The sequence below is a fragment of the Protopterus annectens genome, chromosome 3.part1 (assembly GCF_019279795.1).
Source record: "Protopterus annectens isolate FY-2018-M chromosome 3.part1, PAN1.0, whole genome shotgun sequence".
NCBI lineage: Eukaryota > Metazoa > Chordata > Ceratodontiformes > Protopteridae > Protopterus > Protopterus annectens.
In genome coordinates, this window is record NC_056732.1 from 81,994,467 (window position 1) to 82,011,688 (window position 17,222).

The following is a 17,222-nucleotide window of genomic DNA, read 5'->3' on the forward strand; positions in this document are numbered from 1 at the left end:
CTGAAATATTACTTATCCAGTTTTTGCATTACAGATATGATCATTGTATTAATAAATTACTGTATTATTGGATTAAAATGGAAGTTTAGCTAGCTTGTCCACTCCCAGTTGATATCCTCATTGTACTTTGGATATTCAGGCAGTATAAACATTGCCTGGTGCTCACAGACAATGAATTGATTTTTAGCTCACTGCTATCTCTATGTGAAAGTTGTACATTCTTAACCAGATTGGAAGCCTCCCTCTCACAAAGTAGCATGACCTGTGAGCAACACATACCACCACTACATTCCACGGAAATATACACTAAACAGTCCTATGCTTATGCCATTAAAAAGTTCATGCCTCATCTTTAAAGATCTGGGCTCACTGCATATCAAACACTAAATCACTTATTAGCATTAGTACCATAAAGGGTCAACAGCATACGTCTCAAATGTCAAATTTTCACAGAAATGTTCAGATTTTTGCATTTTATTTTTGTCTGTGCCTCATAAAATCTGTGGTTTTCTGGAAAATCACTGAGGACTGAAGTCACATACTGATGACAGATATTTAAGTTTAATTTTCTTCAGAAAATGTAAGTTAATGCAAAACCTGTTCTTCTATCAACTTTCTAAGTTTATAAGAACAATCTTTAAAATTTGCTCCTATTTCTGGGCTTTTGTCCTGCCATCATTTTTGACTTTGTATACAATTATTGTGCTAAGAGGTTGAGAGGCATGGTCAACATGAAATTAACCATTCCAAAATGAGTGCACTTAGATACCCTCCTAACCAAAATGTACTGTTGATTGGTGGCTCCATTGTCAGACACATAGACTCAACACTAACAAGGCTACACGTGTATGCCATCTTACAGAAATTTGGTGCAAAAGTACAGAAGCACTTCTTTCATTTCAGGGTTTTGTACCTACCACATCTTAATCTCAGTAGAGTATCCATATTTGTTAGGAACCACATCACTTTTCGGCAGGTCCCTATAGACCCAGAAACTGAGCTGATTGACATCCAAAGCAATACTGAACAAGACCTGCTATCAGATCATAGCATCCTATAGGAACCCCCTCTATGCTCCTAGGGAACTATATTGGGATCCTAATTACAGAGGATGAACTCTAAATAATCAGAAATTACATTATTCTAGGAGATTGTAACTATGTGTTGATAAAATGGGATACCTATACCTCAGTTGCAGGTTGTATCCAAAAATTCATTAATTTCATAAATAAATGATCCATGGAAGAAATTGTCAAGGATCCCACTACAGAGCAAAATACTTTTGACTTGCTCCTCACCGACATGGCAATGATATCAACTATCCCTTCTTCAGTTAAATCCCCTCACAAATTAAAAACATTTTCCTTCAAAATCTCCATACAGTTACATGCGAGCATCATAAAATTCAGTGTCATCAAATGTACAAACATTCTACAATATTATGACAAAGTCTCAAAATTCAAGATTAACCATATTACCCAAGATATTGACTTAGCAATTAACTATGCAAACAAACTCTATGCACACCTAGGTAAATGCATTGACCTGGCAGTCCCAATGAGATCCAAACTAAATGTGAAGTTTTAAAAGTAAACCAGCCTGGTGATCCACATTTATAAATAAAAATACAATAAAAGAAAAAAATCTTAAATTATCTAGCAAAACAAGCATCTCTCAAATTAAGGTTAGGATTACCAAGCTATACATGGAATTCAAATAATGCCATTAGAAACACAAAAGCACCCCATGAACTTAGACTAGGATTAGAAGCTGAAAGTAATTACAAATCCTTTTTAGTTACACTAGGAAGCTAAGGAATAACACCCAGCATTGCTCAGAGCCTATTCAAAATAGCACTACCTGCTTGGCTTGAGTGGAGACCGCCAACATGCTATCAAACACATTCAGTGCAATTTTTACCACTGAAGCACCTGTACAAATCCCACATATGTCATATAATCTAAACTGCCTCATTATAACCTAAGAACTCTTGTTAAAGATACTCACTAAAATGAAACAAATGCATGATCCATGAGGTCTGATATTACACCTGATTGCCTGATGAGTAGTAGAAAACCTAATCCCTTCTATAGCTTTTTAACCTGGAGTTATCCATAGGTTTGTGTCCCTGAAGTTTGGAGCATAGCTGCTGTGGTGTCACTTCACAATGATGAACTCACCACTGACTCCAAAAACTACAGACCCATTAGCTTGACTGGTCTCATTTGCAAAGCCATCAAAACTGACCTAATTAATAATGATATCAAGTATCTTATAAGGCTTTACCCCAGTGATATGGCTTTGTTAAATTTAGATCTTTTCTAATAAATCTGGTCAATTTATTTGACAGTCTAGCAAAGGCTGTGGACAGTGGACATGCTGTCCATGCAGCATACTTCAAACTGGCTAAAGCTTTTGATACCACACCACATAATAATATTCATATCTCTCAACTTTTACTGCATAAAATCTGGACAAAACCTAAAATAATGGGGGACAAGGGATCAGCAATATGGACAGATTTTAAATACTGACCTTATATACTTAGAAGGTTGCTAGAATAATATGATTTGTGTTAGTATGTATTTTCTGAAGGATATGAATTCTGAAACTAAAACATATGTCATTATTTAGCAACTTCAATCCTCAGTGATTTGTCAGAAAGCGAAAAACTTTATGAGCAACAGACCAAAAATATGAGACAAAAATCTTGGCATTCTGTGAAAATCTGGACAACAGTTGATAGGTATGATAACATTATAAACAAAGTTGCATGAGCTCCAAATTGACCATATACAGTTAGAAGGATAAGAAATTGGTTGACGGGTAAAATCCATGTATTGAGAGTGGAAGTGCATCCTCAGTAAACATGAAGGTGACCAGTGGTACTACCCAGGGTTGCGTGATGGAACACCTACTATTTGACATCTCCTTCACAGAACTCAAAAAATTACAAATGGGAATCTCTAGGCAATCAAGTTTGCAGATGAGATGTCAATAACTGGTGCTCAAAAAATGGGTTAAAACTAAATGTGAAAAAGTACATTATCACTGCATTTGCTAAATAATCCCTCATCCATCTTATAGTATAGATAACAGCCCTCTTCAAAATTAAAGTTTGGTGAGAAACCCATGTATATGTGTAAATAATTCTGCTTGCCTTTGACAATCACATTGCAACAGTGGCTAGGAAATATTTTTACCTGGTATAACTGATTGCAAAAGGTATTCCATATTGTTCCAAGGAAATTCTTACCCCTTATCCCTCTATATTCTGCATTGATCAGTTCTATTACTGAGTACAATGCCCCTTTTGGGATGTATCTTATTACACATATTAAGCAACTGGAAAGGCCTCAGAGGTTTTTAACTAAAAGAGCACAGGTTTAAAAGACAAGAGCTTTCAGGAGAGGCTGGAAGCACTATCCCTTTATTCAATGTCCTACTGATTCCTTAGGGCCAAGATGTGCCTTGGCTTTCATGACATTAATGATCCAATAGTCCAAGACATCTTTTATCTCCACAAACCAAACAGTCCCACTAACACTAGAACCAGTGATCTAAACCTGTTTATTTGTTTAATCAAATAAAGAAAACATAGTCAAGAAACAGATATGTCAAGCAATGCTTTACCCCTTCTATGAAACAAACTTCCTGTCCAAATTTACCAATACAACGCACTATTGTCCTTAAAAGGAGTTCATACAACTGGCTTGGTATCCACGGATTCATCCGTGATATGACTGGAGTGTTGTTTTGTGAAAAAGGCGGTAAGCTGTAAAGGGATACTGGTAAGTCGTAAATCGCCACAGGGTCCAGCTGTCTTGTATTTTCCATGATTCCATGATTCTGTGATTTTTGTGGTTCTTCTTGTTGGTGAAACCACTCTGTGTCCTTCAAGGAATCTGTACGCTAATGCCCCATACCCCCACATCTATGTAACAACTCCATGTTCTCCATAAGGAATATGCCACTATGAACTATATATCTACCGATCCTTAATAAATTGAACAAATGCATAACAAAATGGCTTTGTTTTGTTTATTTATTAATTTACTATTCATTTATCTCTTTTTTGTGCAGTACAACTTTGCAAATATGAAGTTAGGTCTGATACAGTACATCTGGATTTTAAGGAAGTTTGTCACTCAGTTTGTCATAATTATTACTTGGCACATTATTGTGGGTATATCAAAGTAATTTCTAAAGCAGATCAACAGAATGGCCTTATCCACTGACTCCCTCCATCAAACTTTCAACACCTTTAGGTTTGGTACAAGATCGGTGGGGGTATGCTGCTGTTTGTTGCTAGACACTTTCCAAGAGACATTGTCTGTTAGAATCCTAACAAATTAGAATCCTGTCTCTTATGATCTCATGTTTAGCTGGTTGTCCTCTAAAGCTGAATGTGGCTGTATCCCATAATTTATTCCCCACATCCACCAAAGCAGTTAGATGTCTTCTAATGCCATTAGCAGGCAGCAGCCTGCACAAGAATTCACAAAGAAATAAATCATTTGCAGGCACATGAAACTCATTATCACAACTTATTTTCCTCCCCACTAAACCAAAAAAGCAATGCACTTATTCTCCTAAGTGCTGAGGAACTCAACTCAAATATTCTCTTTATGTAATCAACTCCTCATTTTTAGTGACCATTACACAATTATCACCATTTTTCTCTGCTGAGGTAACAACATTATAAGGCTCCATTATCATGTTTATAGCTTCCAAGAAGAAACAAGAACCGTCCCTTCTGCATGACTCGTCAACAACCATAAGGTCCTATGTTACAGCATGTAAAGACTGTATCTCAATTGTAGAATATGCTCTCAACACACTAGTGATAGTTCAGAATAAATACTTTATGCTTATAACTAGTGGACCAAATGTAACCCTGCAAATGACTAAATTTAGATGTGAAAAAAGACCTTCAGGTCAAGAAAAGCCACCTGGAAATCTTTCAAAATTCTGAACGTATATGCTAATTGGGTGGAATTTTGCAATACAAGAAAGAAGTACAAACATTGTTTGCTAATTCAAGACCAAACACATTAAAACATGGCACATGAGTCAAATCTTAGTAAATCAGCAGTGTCTTTCAGCTTTGGATGGTTAGGAGTCATCACAGTGGATCACAGATCCACAGATTGATTAGCAGTGAAGTTTTTACAGTGTCAGTTTGCCAGCCCAGTGCCCAACCTTCACAGATGGCACACACACACACACACACACACACACACACACACACACACACACACACACACACACACACACACACACACACACACACACACACACACACACATGTCTTCAAAACTCATTCAACCACAGGGAGGACATGCAGACTCCACACAGAACGTGCTCCAGCTGAGAATGGAACTAGAGAACCTCTTGTTGGGAGGTGACAATGCTAACCACTGTACCACTGCATTAGTAAGAGTCAAATCTTAGTAAACCAACCAACCTAAAACTGAGCATAATGACCAGCTTTTCACTAATTATTCTGACACTGTGAATATATTAGTACAACAGTTCATGGTTCACATCAGTAACCCTTCCCCTAGTCATGCTGGTTATAACTCCCAGTCTAAGGTCTAAATCCCTTCATTAAATTTCTAATGGTAGCTATCCAGAGAGGTAGATGGCTATAACAACTCCTCTCAAGGATTCCACTATTCCTCTCTTCCTATTGCCCCATCTTCCTTATTCCACCAATCTCAGAAATACTAGGCACTGCTTTCACAACACAGCCCTATACAAACTTCATCTCCTTTGCCCTAGTCAGCAGTCAGCAGCATTGTTTGAGGAAAGGTCACAGCACCCTACCAACTGCCACCTCACCCATAAACCATATACTTTATATCATGTACGACCTTTAGAATCATAGGGTCCTAACAGAATTATCATACTACAGACTCCCCCTACCTCACAAAACTAGATAAAGTTCATGTGTAAGTACTAGGCAATCAGTCTGCAGACCATTATAAGCCTAGCCAAAAAAAAAAATATTGAAAAGTTGCCACTAATTTCACGGCATGGAAGACAATATAGACCAAGGGGAGAATTTGAGGCTGCCCATCCACTTGTGTGGTTTTGTCTTGAAGGAGGCAAGGGTGTTACTCTACTTGACATGTAGTGGAAGTTGGTTCCACAGCTGTTGGATGCATTCAGATATGACTCCATCATGCTAATGTTTCTTATTTTCTGATAATGAAGGTTTATTTCCATTAAGCGAGTATTTGCGGTACCATTAGTTCTGTAACAGGAGGTCAAATAGGGTTATATTTTCCATGGCTTAAGAGACTAAGCACTGATATCCATGAAGGAGTCTGTAAAAGACAGAGTGCTGAGAAGGGAATGACAGTGTCTCCTGATAAGTAAGACTTTTGGGGTTGTTGATCTTTTTAGTCATGAATCTCAGAGGTCTCTCAAAATTACATGATAAATTTAGACAAATAGCTTAAGTAACTTGCAGTAGACTGGCAATTAGCACAGATGATTAAGGCTCTTAATAAACTGAATAAACAGTACAGAGGTGGTACCTTTCACTTTTATTTGCTTGCTGTGGTACTGTACAAGTTACTTCAATTGTGGGTCTCTCCTGAAAAGGAACACTATTGTCCCATTAGCTTATCTGGTTAACAAATGTATACAAGTGAGCACTTCTTCTTCTTGGTAAGGATAACAAAGATCTTCTCCAGCAGTGTATTGTAACCCTTTCCATACCTCGGAAATGTATCCATCCTGGAACCTCTTTTTCACCAGTGCTTTCAGTATTGCTAACCCCATACTCCTACTCTGTTCTATAAAGATGATAATATGTCATGGGCTTTAGATAAATCAGCTATCATCAGTATCACACTATTTGCCTGTTTTTATGTGCTTCTGACACCTCGACTGTGTTCTGTTGAGTAGTGGATTACTGCAGGTAATACTTGAGTTCAAAGGCTGAGGTTTCAAAGTTGACCCTAAGTTTACCTTCAAATATATCTTGACATACTACCTAGTAACATGAGAAGCTTATTTGTCACCTGTCATATAACAGAGCAGTTTTTTAACACTCAAAATCAAAGGCATCACAACAAGGTTGTCCACACCTCCTTATACCCTTCATGGAAAATAGTTTACAGGTTATCTTTAATAATGTATGCAGGTTCACGGCACAAATAATACTACATTCCACTCAAGAAATCTAAAGCAATGTCCCTGTCAGAGAAGGCTAACATTGCTCTCTAATCTGCAAAACCTCATTTCATCTGTCACTGTCCCATTCATATTCTGTTTCTTAAATTTAATCCAGCTACATGCAGCTTCTGCTCATCCACCTCTAACCCATTCTCTCTGCTCCCTTCAAAATCCCATAAATTGCTCAGTTGAGTGTTTTACCAAGGCTTTTTTCCACTTGGGAGAAAAGGTCTGGGATCCACTTCTGCTGTTGATCAGGAACATACCTTCACTCTGACTATTTAAGGCCAGGCTAACTAGCTATCACCACATACATATTGTACACAGCTATATGCAATGGTATGCTCATTGCTATATTGTTAATTTTTATCCAGCAATTCCACATAAAGCTTAACAATGGCTTTGTCTAATTTTCATTGGCTGAAAATTTTAGTACCCATACCATTTGTTCATTCTCTCTATGATAAAAAAATAAACTCTCTCTCCCCACCTCTCTCTCTCTATGTATATATATATATTTATATATATATATATATATATATATATATATATATATATATATATATATATATATATATAATTCTAATTATATACAGTATTTATAATTATTTGTGGCTTGTTTTTTTCCCTGTGTCCCCATGTAACAAGGTCAGAGGTAAAAAGGGCCCTTCAGCTCCTGTATACCAACCTAAAAAAAAGAAACTTTCAAACAGGTGGAAGCAGAAAAATGCATCATAAGTTATTTCCCACTTTCTCAGCCAGTGGGCAAATACCACTTTTTCATTGCACATTTTGCCATAATCTGATCCACTACGTGGCAGACTGTCTCTCCAGCATGTATCCTTAATCTGATTGTTATGACTTCCAAAATTCAGTTTGAAAACACTGTGTAAAGCAATTTCTATATTTGTACCTATAGAAATAGATATGCTGTATTAATCTTTGTGCTACATGTTTAGGTCATAGCTGAAAAGAGTCCAATGACCAGCTGACTAACCTGATTAATAAAAGTATGGCTAGATAGATAGATAGACAGATAGAGTAATGAAATAAATATATTTCAAGTCATTCTACTTTCTAACAATCAAAAATTGAGAATTATTCTGATATTGAGGACTGCCCTGCCAAAATACCTGACTAAATTTGCTCCTATAGGCTGAAACCAGATTTGAGCAAGAGAAAGTGTATGGTCATGGAACAGGTTTATTATTTGTCAAAAGGTCTCCAGTTGTACCTGTTGCATCCCAAATGGACAAAACTATAGTTTAATGAATGTATAATATGCTTTATGTTGTTGTATATTTCGGCTTTTCCCAGTCAGGGGTTGCCACAGTGAAACTCCGGTCCGCTAATGATTGGCAGTAAATTTTTACATACCGAGTTGCCAGCCCTGATGCACAACCTTCTACGAAGGTACACCCATTCACACATATGTCTCTACACAGAAGACGCTTTAGCTGAGAATCGAACAGGACAATGTCTTACTGTGAGGTGACAACGCTACTGCAGCACCACCACCGCAGTGTATAATATGCTTTATAAAGCTTATAAAGATTTAATGTTCTAGTTAGCTCAAGAGGACAGGTGAAGAATTACATTGTATATCTATGGAGTTTAGCACAAGGCAGAAGGAGCTGTTCATTATCCAGGTGCATCTGAACATTGTAAAAGTTTTACATATGACTACTTTTCTGAAAGAACTTTAGTGAAAGGGGAAAGATATGACAGAATATGTAAGAAATTGCTTTGTGATAAAAGCCTATGATACCCAGAGGAAAGTGTATCTGTAACTGCTATAAAAGACTGTATAATCATTTTGAAACATACCTCAGGTAGGGGATAGATATCTTCATTTTCAACTTGAATTGATGTTGGCTGTTCTGTTTCATTTTGCTCTTTTGCGGACTCACCACTGCTTGTATCATTTGTCTTTACTTTTGTTATTTTCTTCAGCTTGTTAAACATACTGTTGTCCTTTTTAGTCTTCATCCTCGTGGGTGATATGCCATACACTCCCATGTGAACTGCCACAAGGATTCGGCCCCTGTAGTATGTGCCTTCACCAAGGCCTTCATTAATGCTCTGCTGGTCATCGTTCATTGTGGTATTTTGTGAAGAACCATACAAATTGATCCATGAAGGTCCAAAGGTAGGCATAAAACCTATTTAGATAATATAAACACAACATGAAAAAAATTAAATATGCTTCGAAAGTAAGTCGCTCTAAATTAAGTCATTTAACTTATTTTATATCACAGTTTTAAAGTGCTGCTTTTATATTTGTTTAACATATTAAATGATGTCACTGTTTTATTATCATATGCTAATGTACATGAATGCACTTCTGCATCTGTGCCTGTACTATAATTGGTTTAACTTTAATCTGTATAAATTTGTATAAGCAGTTGCACTATATGCATGTCCTAACTTTAAAGAACACTTTTTTAGACAACTGAAACACATTTACACAAACTGAATTAGCATACTGTTCATGTACTGAATAATAACTACATATTATTTATATTTAAAGAAACACTTCAACATAATATTTGGTTTACATGCTTTTATGGTTTATATTTCTATCTTTTTATTGATAATGCAGTAGTCTTGACACTTGGTCTGTGCACCACAGCTCTTGACAAGTTTAAGCCTTACTCTGAATTGTCCCAATCACTGCTGAGGTACTGGAAAAGCCACTTGAATGTGTTTTATTGTTTACTCTTAGTTCTTTATTACAATAATTTGGCCTCCAAACCTTTCCTGCTTTTTATATCACGGCTGTAGGCAGAATATCTTGATCCTGTAGTAAAACAGTGTAAGAAACTTCTCTGTGTGGAAGATTTTCAGTCCATATAGCTGTAGTTAATCACTGTATATTAATCAGATCAGACAATAGTAGTAGAACTAGTTAACTTAAACTCATCTTAAGTAAAAAAAAAAAATAATAAAAAATATATAATTGTGCAGAATTGCTGAGTATTCGAAAGTAATCCAAGCAAGGCAGGCAGTCTGTTTCCAGTGAAAAATCCTTTAAGTACACAAACAAGCCATCCAAGTAAAACAAAAATAGAGTAATAGTTTCCTCACAAGCTTTCTATATATATATATATATATATATATATATATATATATATATATATATATATATACACACACACACACACTCATATATAGATATACTTTTTATCAGGCAAGGGAGTGGTTTATTGCGCTGTAAAACAAAATCTTATTGGTACACATGTTAAATTCACATCACTTCCCCCATCAGTGTGACATTTGAGCTGGTCCTGTCCTAATTAGTAGCTATCATATTAATATAACCCTTATGTACTTTAAATAAAATTTGTAATGATGTGGTGCCTCTTATTTAACCAGATTATTAAGTTTATGATTTTATCCAAGACAATATACTACATGACTGGAAATATATCAACCTTAATCCATTTGGCAATCAAAAAATATATATAAATATATACATATACACTTTGCCCATAAAGAATCAAGTTGCAAAAATCATAATATATTTTCATAACCTATTAATAAAGATTGCTTTCGCCCTTCTAGACTTCTTCAGGTCTGTGTACAAGAACCCTAAAAAGTATCTAGAAAAATATTATCGCATAATTCGTTAGTATTGTTATTACACATCATTTTGAATAAAGTAGAAAAAGAGAACCAGAAAAAAAATAATAAGAAAAAATGTATGATGATGGAAACAAAATTACATTACAAGTGATTTAAAATGGTATTTAAAACCAACTGGTAGAATAAAATAAAATAAAATAAAATTAGTCATGTAAACAATGTGGCAATTTATAAGTTCCAGTATACTTTTAATTGAACAGTAGTAGTTTAGTCCAGGTTTCCTAAAAGAGTTCAGCTTTAATTGCCACATGAGTTCATGTTTCTTCAGAATATTCAGGATGTCTCCTTCAAGACACCCATGTCTATGCATCCAGGATAGTGTCACATCTTTTAGTGTTTTTCTCATATGATCTAGGTTTAAATTCAACAAAGCTTTTAATGTTCCTGGCCTTCCTATAAACAAAGGATGGGGCTTCACCTAAGATGTTAATCAGAAAAGGGTTTCCTGTGACAATGACCCAGTTTTTTTCAATAACATTTTTGATACTGTGATAATCCAAAGTGTATGTCAGGATGCAGCTATTTTTGCATTTCTTATTCTCTGTGGAATTTCTTAAGATTCTCCTACTGGGGAGGTTGAGTGAAGGTGCTTCAGTTCTTTTCAGTTCTATAATGGGGTCCAGGATGATTTTTAACATCTGACTTTCATAGCCTTTCACTAGAAAATCATTCTCTAAGTTGTTCAGGTTTTTCAGAAATGGTTCCATCTCTGTGGTAATTTTAGCTAATCTATAGCTCTGGGGCTTCATTACATTATACTTGGGTTTTGTAGGGCCAATTTAGAGTGACCAGTCCACCTACAGCATGTCTTTGGGATGTGGGAGGAAACTGGAGCACCCGGAGGAAACCCACGCGACCACAGGGAGGACATGCAGACTTCACACAGAAGGCACTCCAGCCAAGGATCGAACCGAAGAACCTCTTGCTGTGAGGTAGCAATGCTAACCACTGCACCACCATGGCCACCCTCGCCTTAATGTCTACTTGTAACATTAATATACTTCCGAAAATAGAAAACAACATTTTCAGATTTATAAATGTATCTAGGAGAAATAAACATTATTGGCCCATTATTTGATGAGCAAAGTGGTTACCTACTAGCTTAACACAAGTTTTTACAAATATTTACAAGGGGCGAGGAATGAAGATTATGAACTGAAAATTTTAATTTCATATCATCTTTAGTTGGAACACCAAAGGGCTTATATACCATGCTTTTTGTGATTATTGTCAGTCATATTATGTCGGGAGAATAGAACACACATTTAAGAAAAGAATATATGGATATAGTTATAATTTTGATAGGGGAAATTAAAATAATGCCTTATATAAGTACAGTACAGTATGTAATAAATGTAAAAAAAAAAAAAATATATATATATATATATATATATATATATATATATATATATTTTTTTAGTATTGAGCAGATTTCAGTGTATCCTAAGGGTGATCAGATTTGGCAAATTAAGCTCAATGCTGGTGAACCACCAGGGATGAATAATACTATGTCTATAGGCAGCATATTAAACTACGCACTGCAAAAGTTCAAAATATGTTTTAAATGGTTTTACAGTCATTTTTTTGTATGTAATCTTGATTATTAATTTGTTTGTTTGTGTCTTTCGGCTTTTTCCCGGTTAGGGGTCGCCACAGCAGAACTCGAGTCCGCTAATGATTGGTAGTTGATTTTTACATGCCGAGTTACCAGCCCTGATGCACAACCTTCAACGAAGGTACGCCCATTCATGCATATCTCCACGCAGAAGAAACTCCAGCAGAGAATCGAACCGGACAGCATCTTATTGTGAGGCGACAATGCTACCGCAGCACCACCACCGTGGATTAAATTATAGTAGATATATATTTTATACATATATATTGATAATATATCTGTTATAGCACCCAAGAATTTCACCACTTGGTCTAAGCTCAGTGCCTTCTAGTATAGTCTTATCAGCAGTATCTGGAACTTAGCCAAAACTATGTTTTACACACACACACACACACACACACACACACACACACACACACACACACACACACACACACGCACCCATTTCCCAGGGGGAGCTACTGATGTATCTCATGTGCCAGCATGCCTTTTCTCCACTGCATTCTTGCTACACATTGCTTCCAGCCACATTTCTGTCACCAAGGTAACAGTTACTGTGCACTTCTTTGTGAAACAACTAATATATATATATATATATATATATATATATATATATATATATATATATATATATATATACATATCAGTCAATATAGAGAGACTGAGGGAGCAGTCTTGGTTCAGAACATAAACACAGCATTTTATTTCTTTTAAACGAAGCTGCTTCGAACACATATAAACATTCTATTTTATCATGAGGTAATTTATTTTTTAACAGGAAACAATGAGTGTGAACAGGGTACACAGTTCAGTTCTAATATACATTGTTGTATTATTACTAAAAGAGAAGTTATACATTTCACACATTTAATAAAACCCATGACTGCTAACAATTCAACATCTAAGAAAATACGCAACTTCTGACAGATTGTGAATAAACATTATTCCAGCTCACATTACTGTAAGTCATATTATACAAATGGGATACTGAGCAACCAGAAGGCAAATAATTTGGATGATATGTAGCCAAAGGGCTTGTCTTCTATGCATGAACCAATAAATATTTCTGTATGACAGGAATTTGCCACTCTTGGCAGCACTTGTTTGGGGGTCTTTGTTAGCACTGATAGTTTTAAAACGTGTTAGCCAGTGTATGGCTACATCTTTGTCTACCCCCCCCCCCCCCCACACACACACACACACACACAACAGTTACCATACAAGAGCAACCATATGCTGCCATACAACAGTTTCTAGCCTTCCTCACATTAGGTGCTTCCCATTCATTAAATGATGTATCCTTCCGAATCATGGTAAGCATACCCTTATTAATATAAAGTAACTTTGCATCTTGGACGTGTTTTGGTATTTTAAGCTGGGGGTTCAAGGTTCTAAGTGGTTATATATGGAGAAGTGCTGATGTATACTCATCACCTCAGCTCAGTACATTTGTGTCTCTACTCTTTCCACAACTGAAATCATGTAAAGGGGCCTACAAGCAGATTCTGTCTATCTAGATGAGTCAGATGACTTTGACAGTCTGAATCATTAAATTTTGCTTGAGAAATTAAAAGGAGTGATCTTCTCCAGAAATTTAGTATGCTGCAAAAAAAAACAGAGATAAGATAAGAAGTAATGGAATAAGTATGACATGTTTGTAGGTAAATTAATTTCCATGATTCAGGGTATTTATAGGGACCCACATTAGCTCTATATTAAATAACATTTATACACAGATACTGCGGTGGTGGTGCTGCGGTAGCGTTGCCGCCTCACAGTTAGACGTTGCCCGTTCGATTCTCAGTTAAAGCGTCTGCTGTGTGACGACATGCGTGAATGGGCGTTCCTTCGTTGAAGGTTGAGCGTTAGGCCCGGCAAGCCAGCATGTAAAACTCTACTGCCAATCATTAGCGGACCGGAGTGTGTGTGGCCCTAAAACCGGAAAAAGCCGAAAGACACACACAATCATAAAACCAATGAGATAACACATTTCAAGTATTAAAATTGTATTAAATCACCAGTTTCTGTAGCTAAATCAAAGGATTGGGGAGGGTTGTGACATGCTATGGAGCTTAATATTATAGTGCTGTGTTTCTGCCCCCTTAGTCTGTGTTTCCTAATATGTGATTCAGAGTAACTTTGAAAGATAGTAGTCCTGGGTCACCCATGGAAAGAATAACTTTTGCCTTCCGGATTTATCTGGTAAACAATTAAATTTAATAAAACAAAAACAGGCAAAGTAATAACACCACAAGACAACATTCATTCTCTTCTGCAACAGAGCTGAGGAAATCTGACATTGGGCCTTAGAACATAATGTGCCTGTCAGGAAGCATACAACTTTTAATACTTTAAAAATTAGATTTGGACAATACTAAATGAAACCTGACTACTATTTAGAAAAAAAACTTTTAAAATTAGAAACATTTTTATAAATCTAAAAGCTTGAAAGTTGTGAAGTGTCAAAAATTATATATATATATATATTTTTTTTTTTCTATGGCCTTACTTCTGTTTTTGCTGCAGTGTGTTTTATGGATCTATTCTAACACAGGGTCCTTACTGGCCATCAACTCTTTTAATCATTTGGAAACAAAGGGAGGTACAGCAAAAAAGTGTTAATTCCTTCTTAGACATCATGGATTTGAAATTGTTCCCTCCCCACCCAATTAATTTACCTTGTTAAACTTGTCAGATCATAAACTTGGTTCAGTTATAACTTAACAAACATTACAGCTTCATAAGGTACTAATCAAATTGTTAGTGAATGGTTACATTTTCTTCAGTTACACTATTTCTCTGAGCAACATTCACCTTCTGTGTCTTAATTTTAGTGCTATGCTGCAGACAATTCAATGTTTTACTGCACATCCATCACCCTTCTTGAGCAGGTACGTAGTACTGCTCAGCGAGCTCATTATATTTTATAGCTCTTCATTATAGCTGGCTACTTTATGAAAATGTGCTTGGAAATTTTAATCCTCAAAATCCTTAGTTTTTAATCGTATCACAGTCACTAATGGGGGCCTTCTATGACAAAACTCATATCTAGCCTCCAAAAAGTTATCCAGTTATTTAATTGTTAACTTTATTATTCTCCAATTACCCACTTAATCAGACTGAGTCACAAAGGAGTCTGAGCCTAAGGCAGAAAACTTAATTTTGCAATCAATTGCTCCCAGTCCTAGGTCATCAAAGGACAGCAACACACACACACATGCACATATATATCACACACATGTGCACACACACACACACACACACACACACACACACACGCATGCGCGCACGAGCATGCGCACACACACACACCGCACACATATACACCACACACATGTACACACACACACACACACACACACACACACACACGTTAGCATGCATATGCATACACACACACACACACACACACACACACACACACACACACACACACACACACACATATACACACACATGCATGAGGAATACACACATTTGGGTGATGCCTGATTTAGCTATGGCTATGTCTTTGGTGACATTGGAGGGAACTGGAGAACTTAACAAAACCCACGTAGACACAGGATTCTCTTGGAGACTCTCCAAAACAGTCACACCAGCAGAGACATGAATAAGAGAACTAAGAACTGTGTGGTAGCAATATGAACTGCACTATTCTGTAGCACACAATACAGCTGTTACCTTAAGTGATGTAAAACAAGAGTCTGACTTAATCAAATACTTACATCTGACATTATGCATTTAACCTGATAACTTGAATAATAAGTCATTACAGCCCCTGAAAAATAAATCAGGTATGACTAATTTTTATTAGACTTGTAGGATAATGAACTAAAGGGTATAATGCAAATATAAGATAACAGGGCACCACTATGAAGCAGTTTGTGTTTGATTACAACACATTGTATCAAGTTAGTTTAGCTGACATATGCTGTAGAGAGCAGTTATTTCAACAGTTATACAGAGTGTAATGTATTGCAATTATTAAATTATAGGATTAAAGAAATTCCATACATCAGAACTTCTATTTGAAGTAATAAAGTATTCCTCAAGGCTGTAATATTATCCAGGTTAGGGGTTTTGTCACCTGTGGTAGTTAGGTACACCATGTTCCACAGAGAACTTGTTAAACCTGCAATTATTTAGAGTAAAGTGACCAACAACTTCATACTCATATAGCTCAAAGGCATTTCTCTTTTCATAGTGAACTTAAAAATTCTGAATGTGATCGGTAATGAAACCTACATCTCCCTGCCTACTTGATAGATTGTTAACCTTATTTTACTATAATTTTGCCATTTCTTTCCTTAATAAAAAATTGCCTTATGTATATCCCATGGGTTCTTGAATTATTTATTTTTAACCCTGTGCGATTCTGGTAAGCTAGTTACAGTCACATAGCCCTTTCTGTCAAATGGCAATTATTCATATCTCCCATGGGTCTTCCACATAATGCTTCTAAATTCTGACCTCTAATTCTCATTTTTATCTTCACCTCTTTTGTGAAAGACACTTGACAGTTATGCTTTGTACATTCTCATATATTTGTGTGGATTAGGTTCATAGGTTCATAGATAGATACTAGGCTATCTACCCTAGGGCATTTATAAGCCTAACCAGAGTGTATTTGGCTTCCGCCTCCCTATTAGATTAGCCTACTGTGCCTCTGTAAAGTAGGTCACAGAAGGTACCCTTTTAAAATTAGTTTACTGTGCCTCTGTCTAGCAGGGATGCAGGAGAGATCCCAGGGGTGAATTTGCAATTTCCCACCCAC

The 17,222-nt window shown here is 36.2% G+C and overlaps 1 protein-coding gene across 1 annotated transcript in view; it reads right to left on the bottom strand.

Annotated features, from left to right (window-relative positions):
• Window positions 1-17,222, bottom strand: part of LOC122797635 (fer-1-like protein 4) — a 1,984,889-nt gene that overhangs the window by 1,672,383 nt on the left and 295,284 nt on the right. Inside the window, exon 8 of the mRNA XM_044066179.1 lies at window positions 9,016-9,350. Coding sequence (XP_043922114.1) covers window positions 9,016-9,350 — 335 coding nt within the window. The remainder of the gene's footprint in view (window positions 1-9,015; window positions 9,351-17,222) is intronic.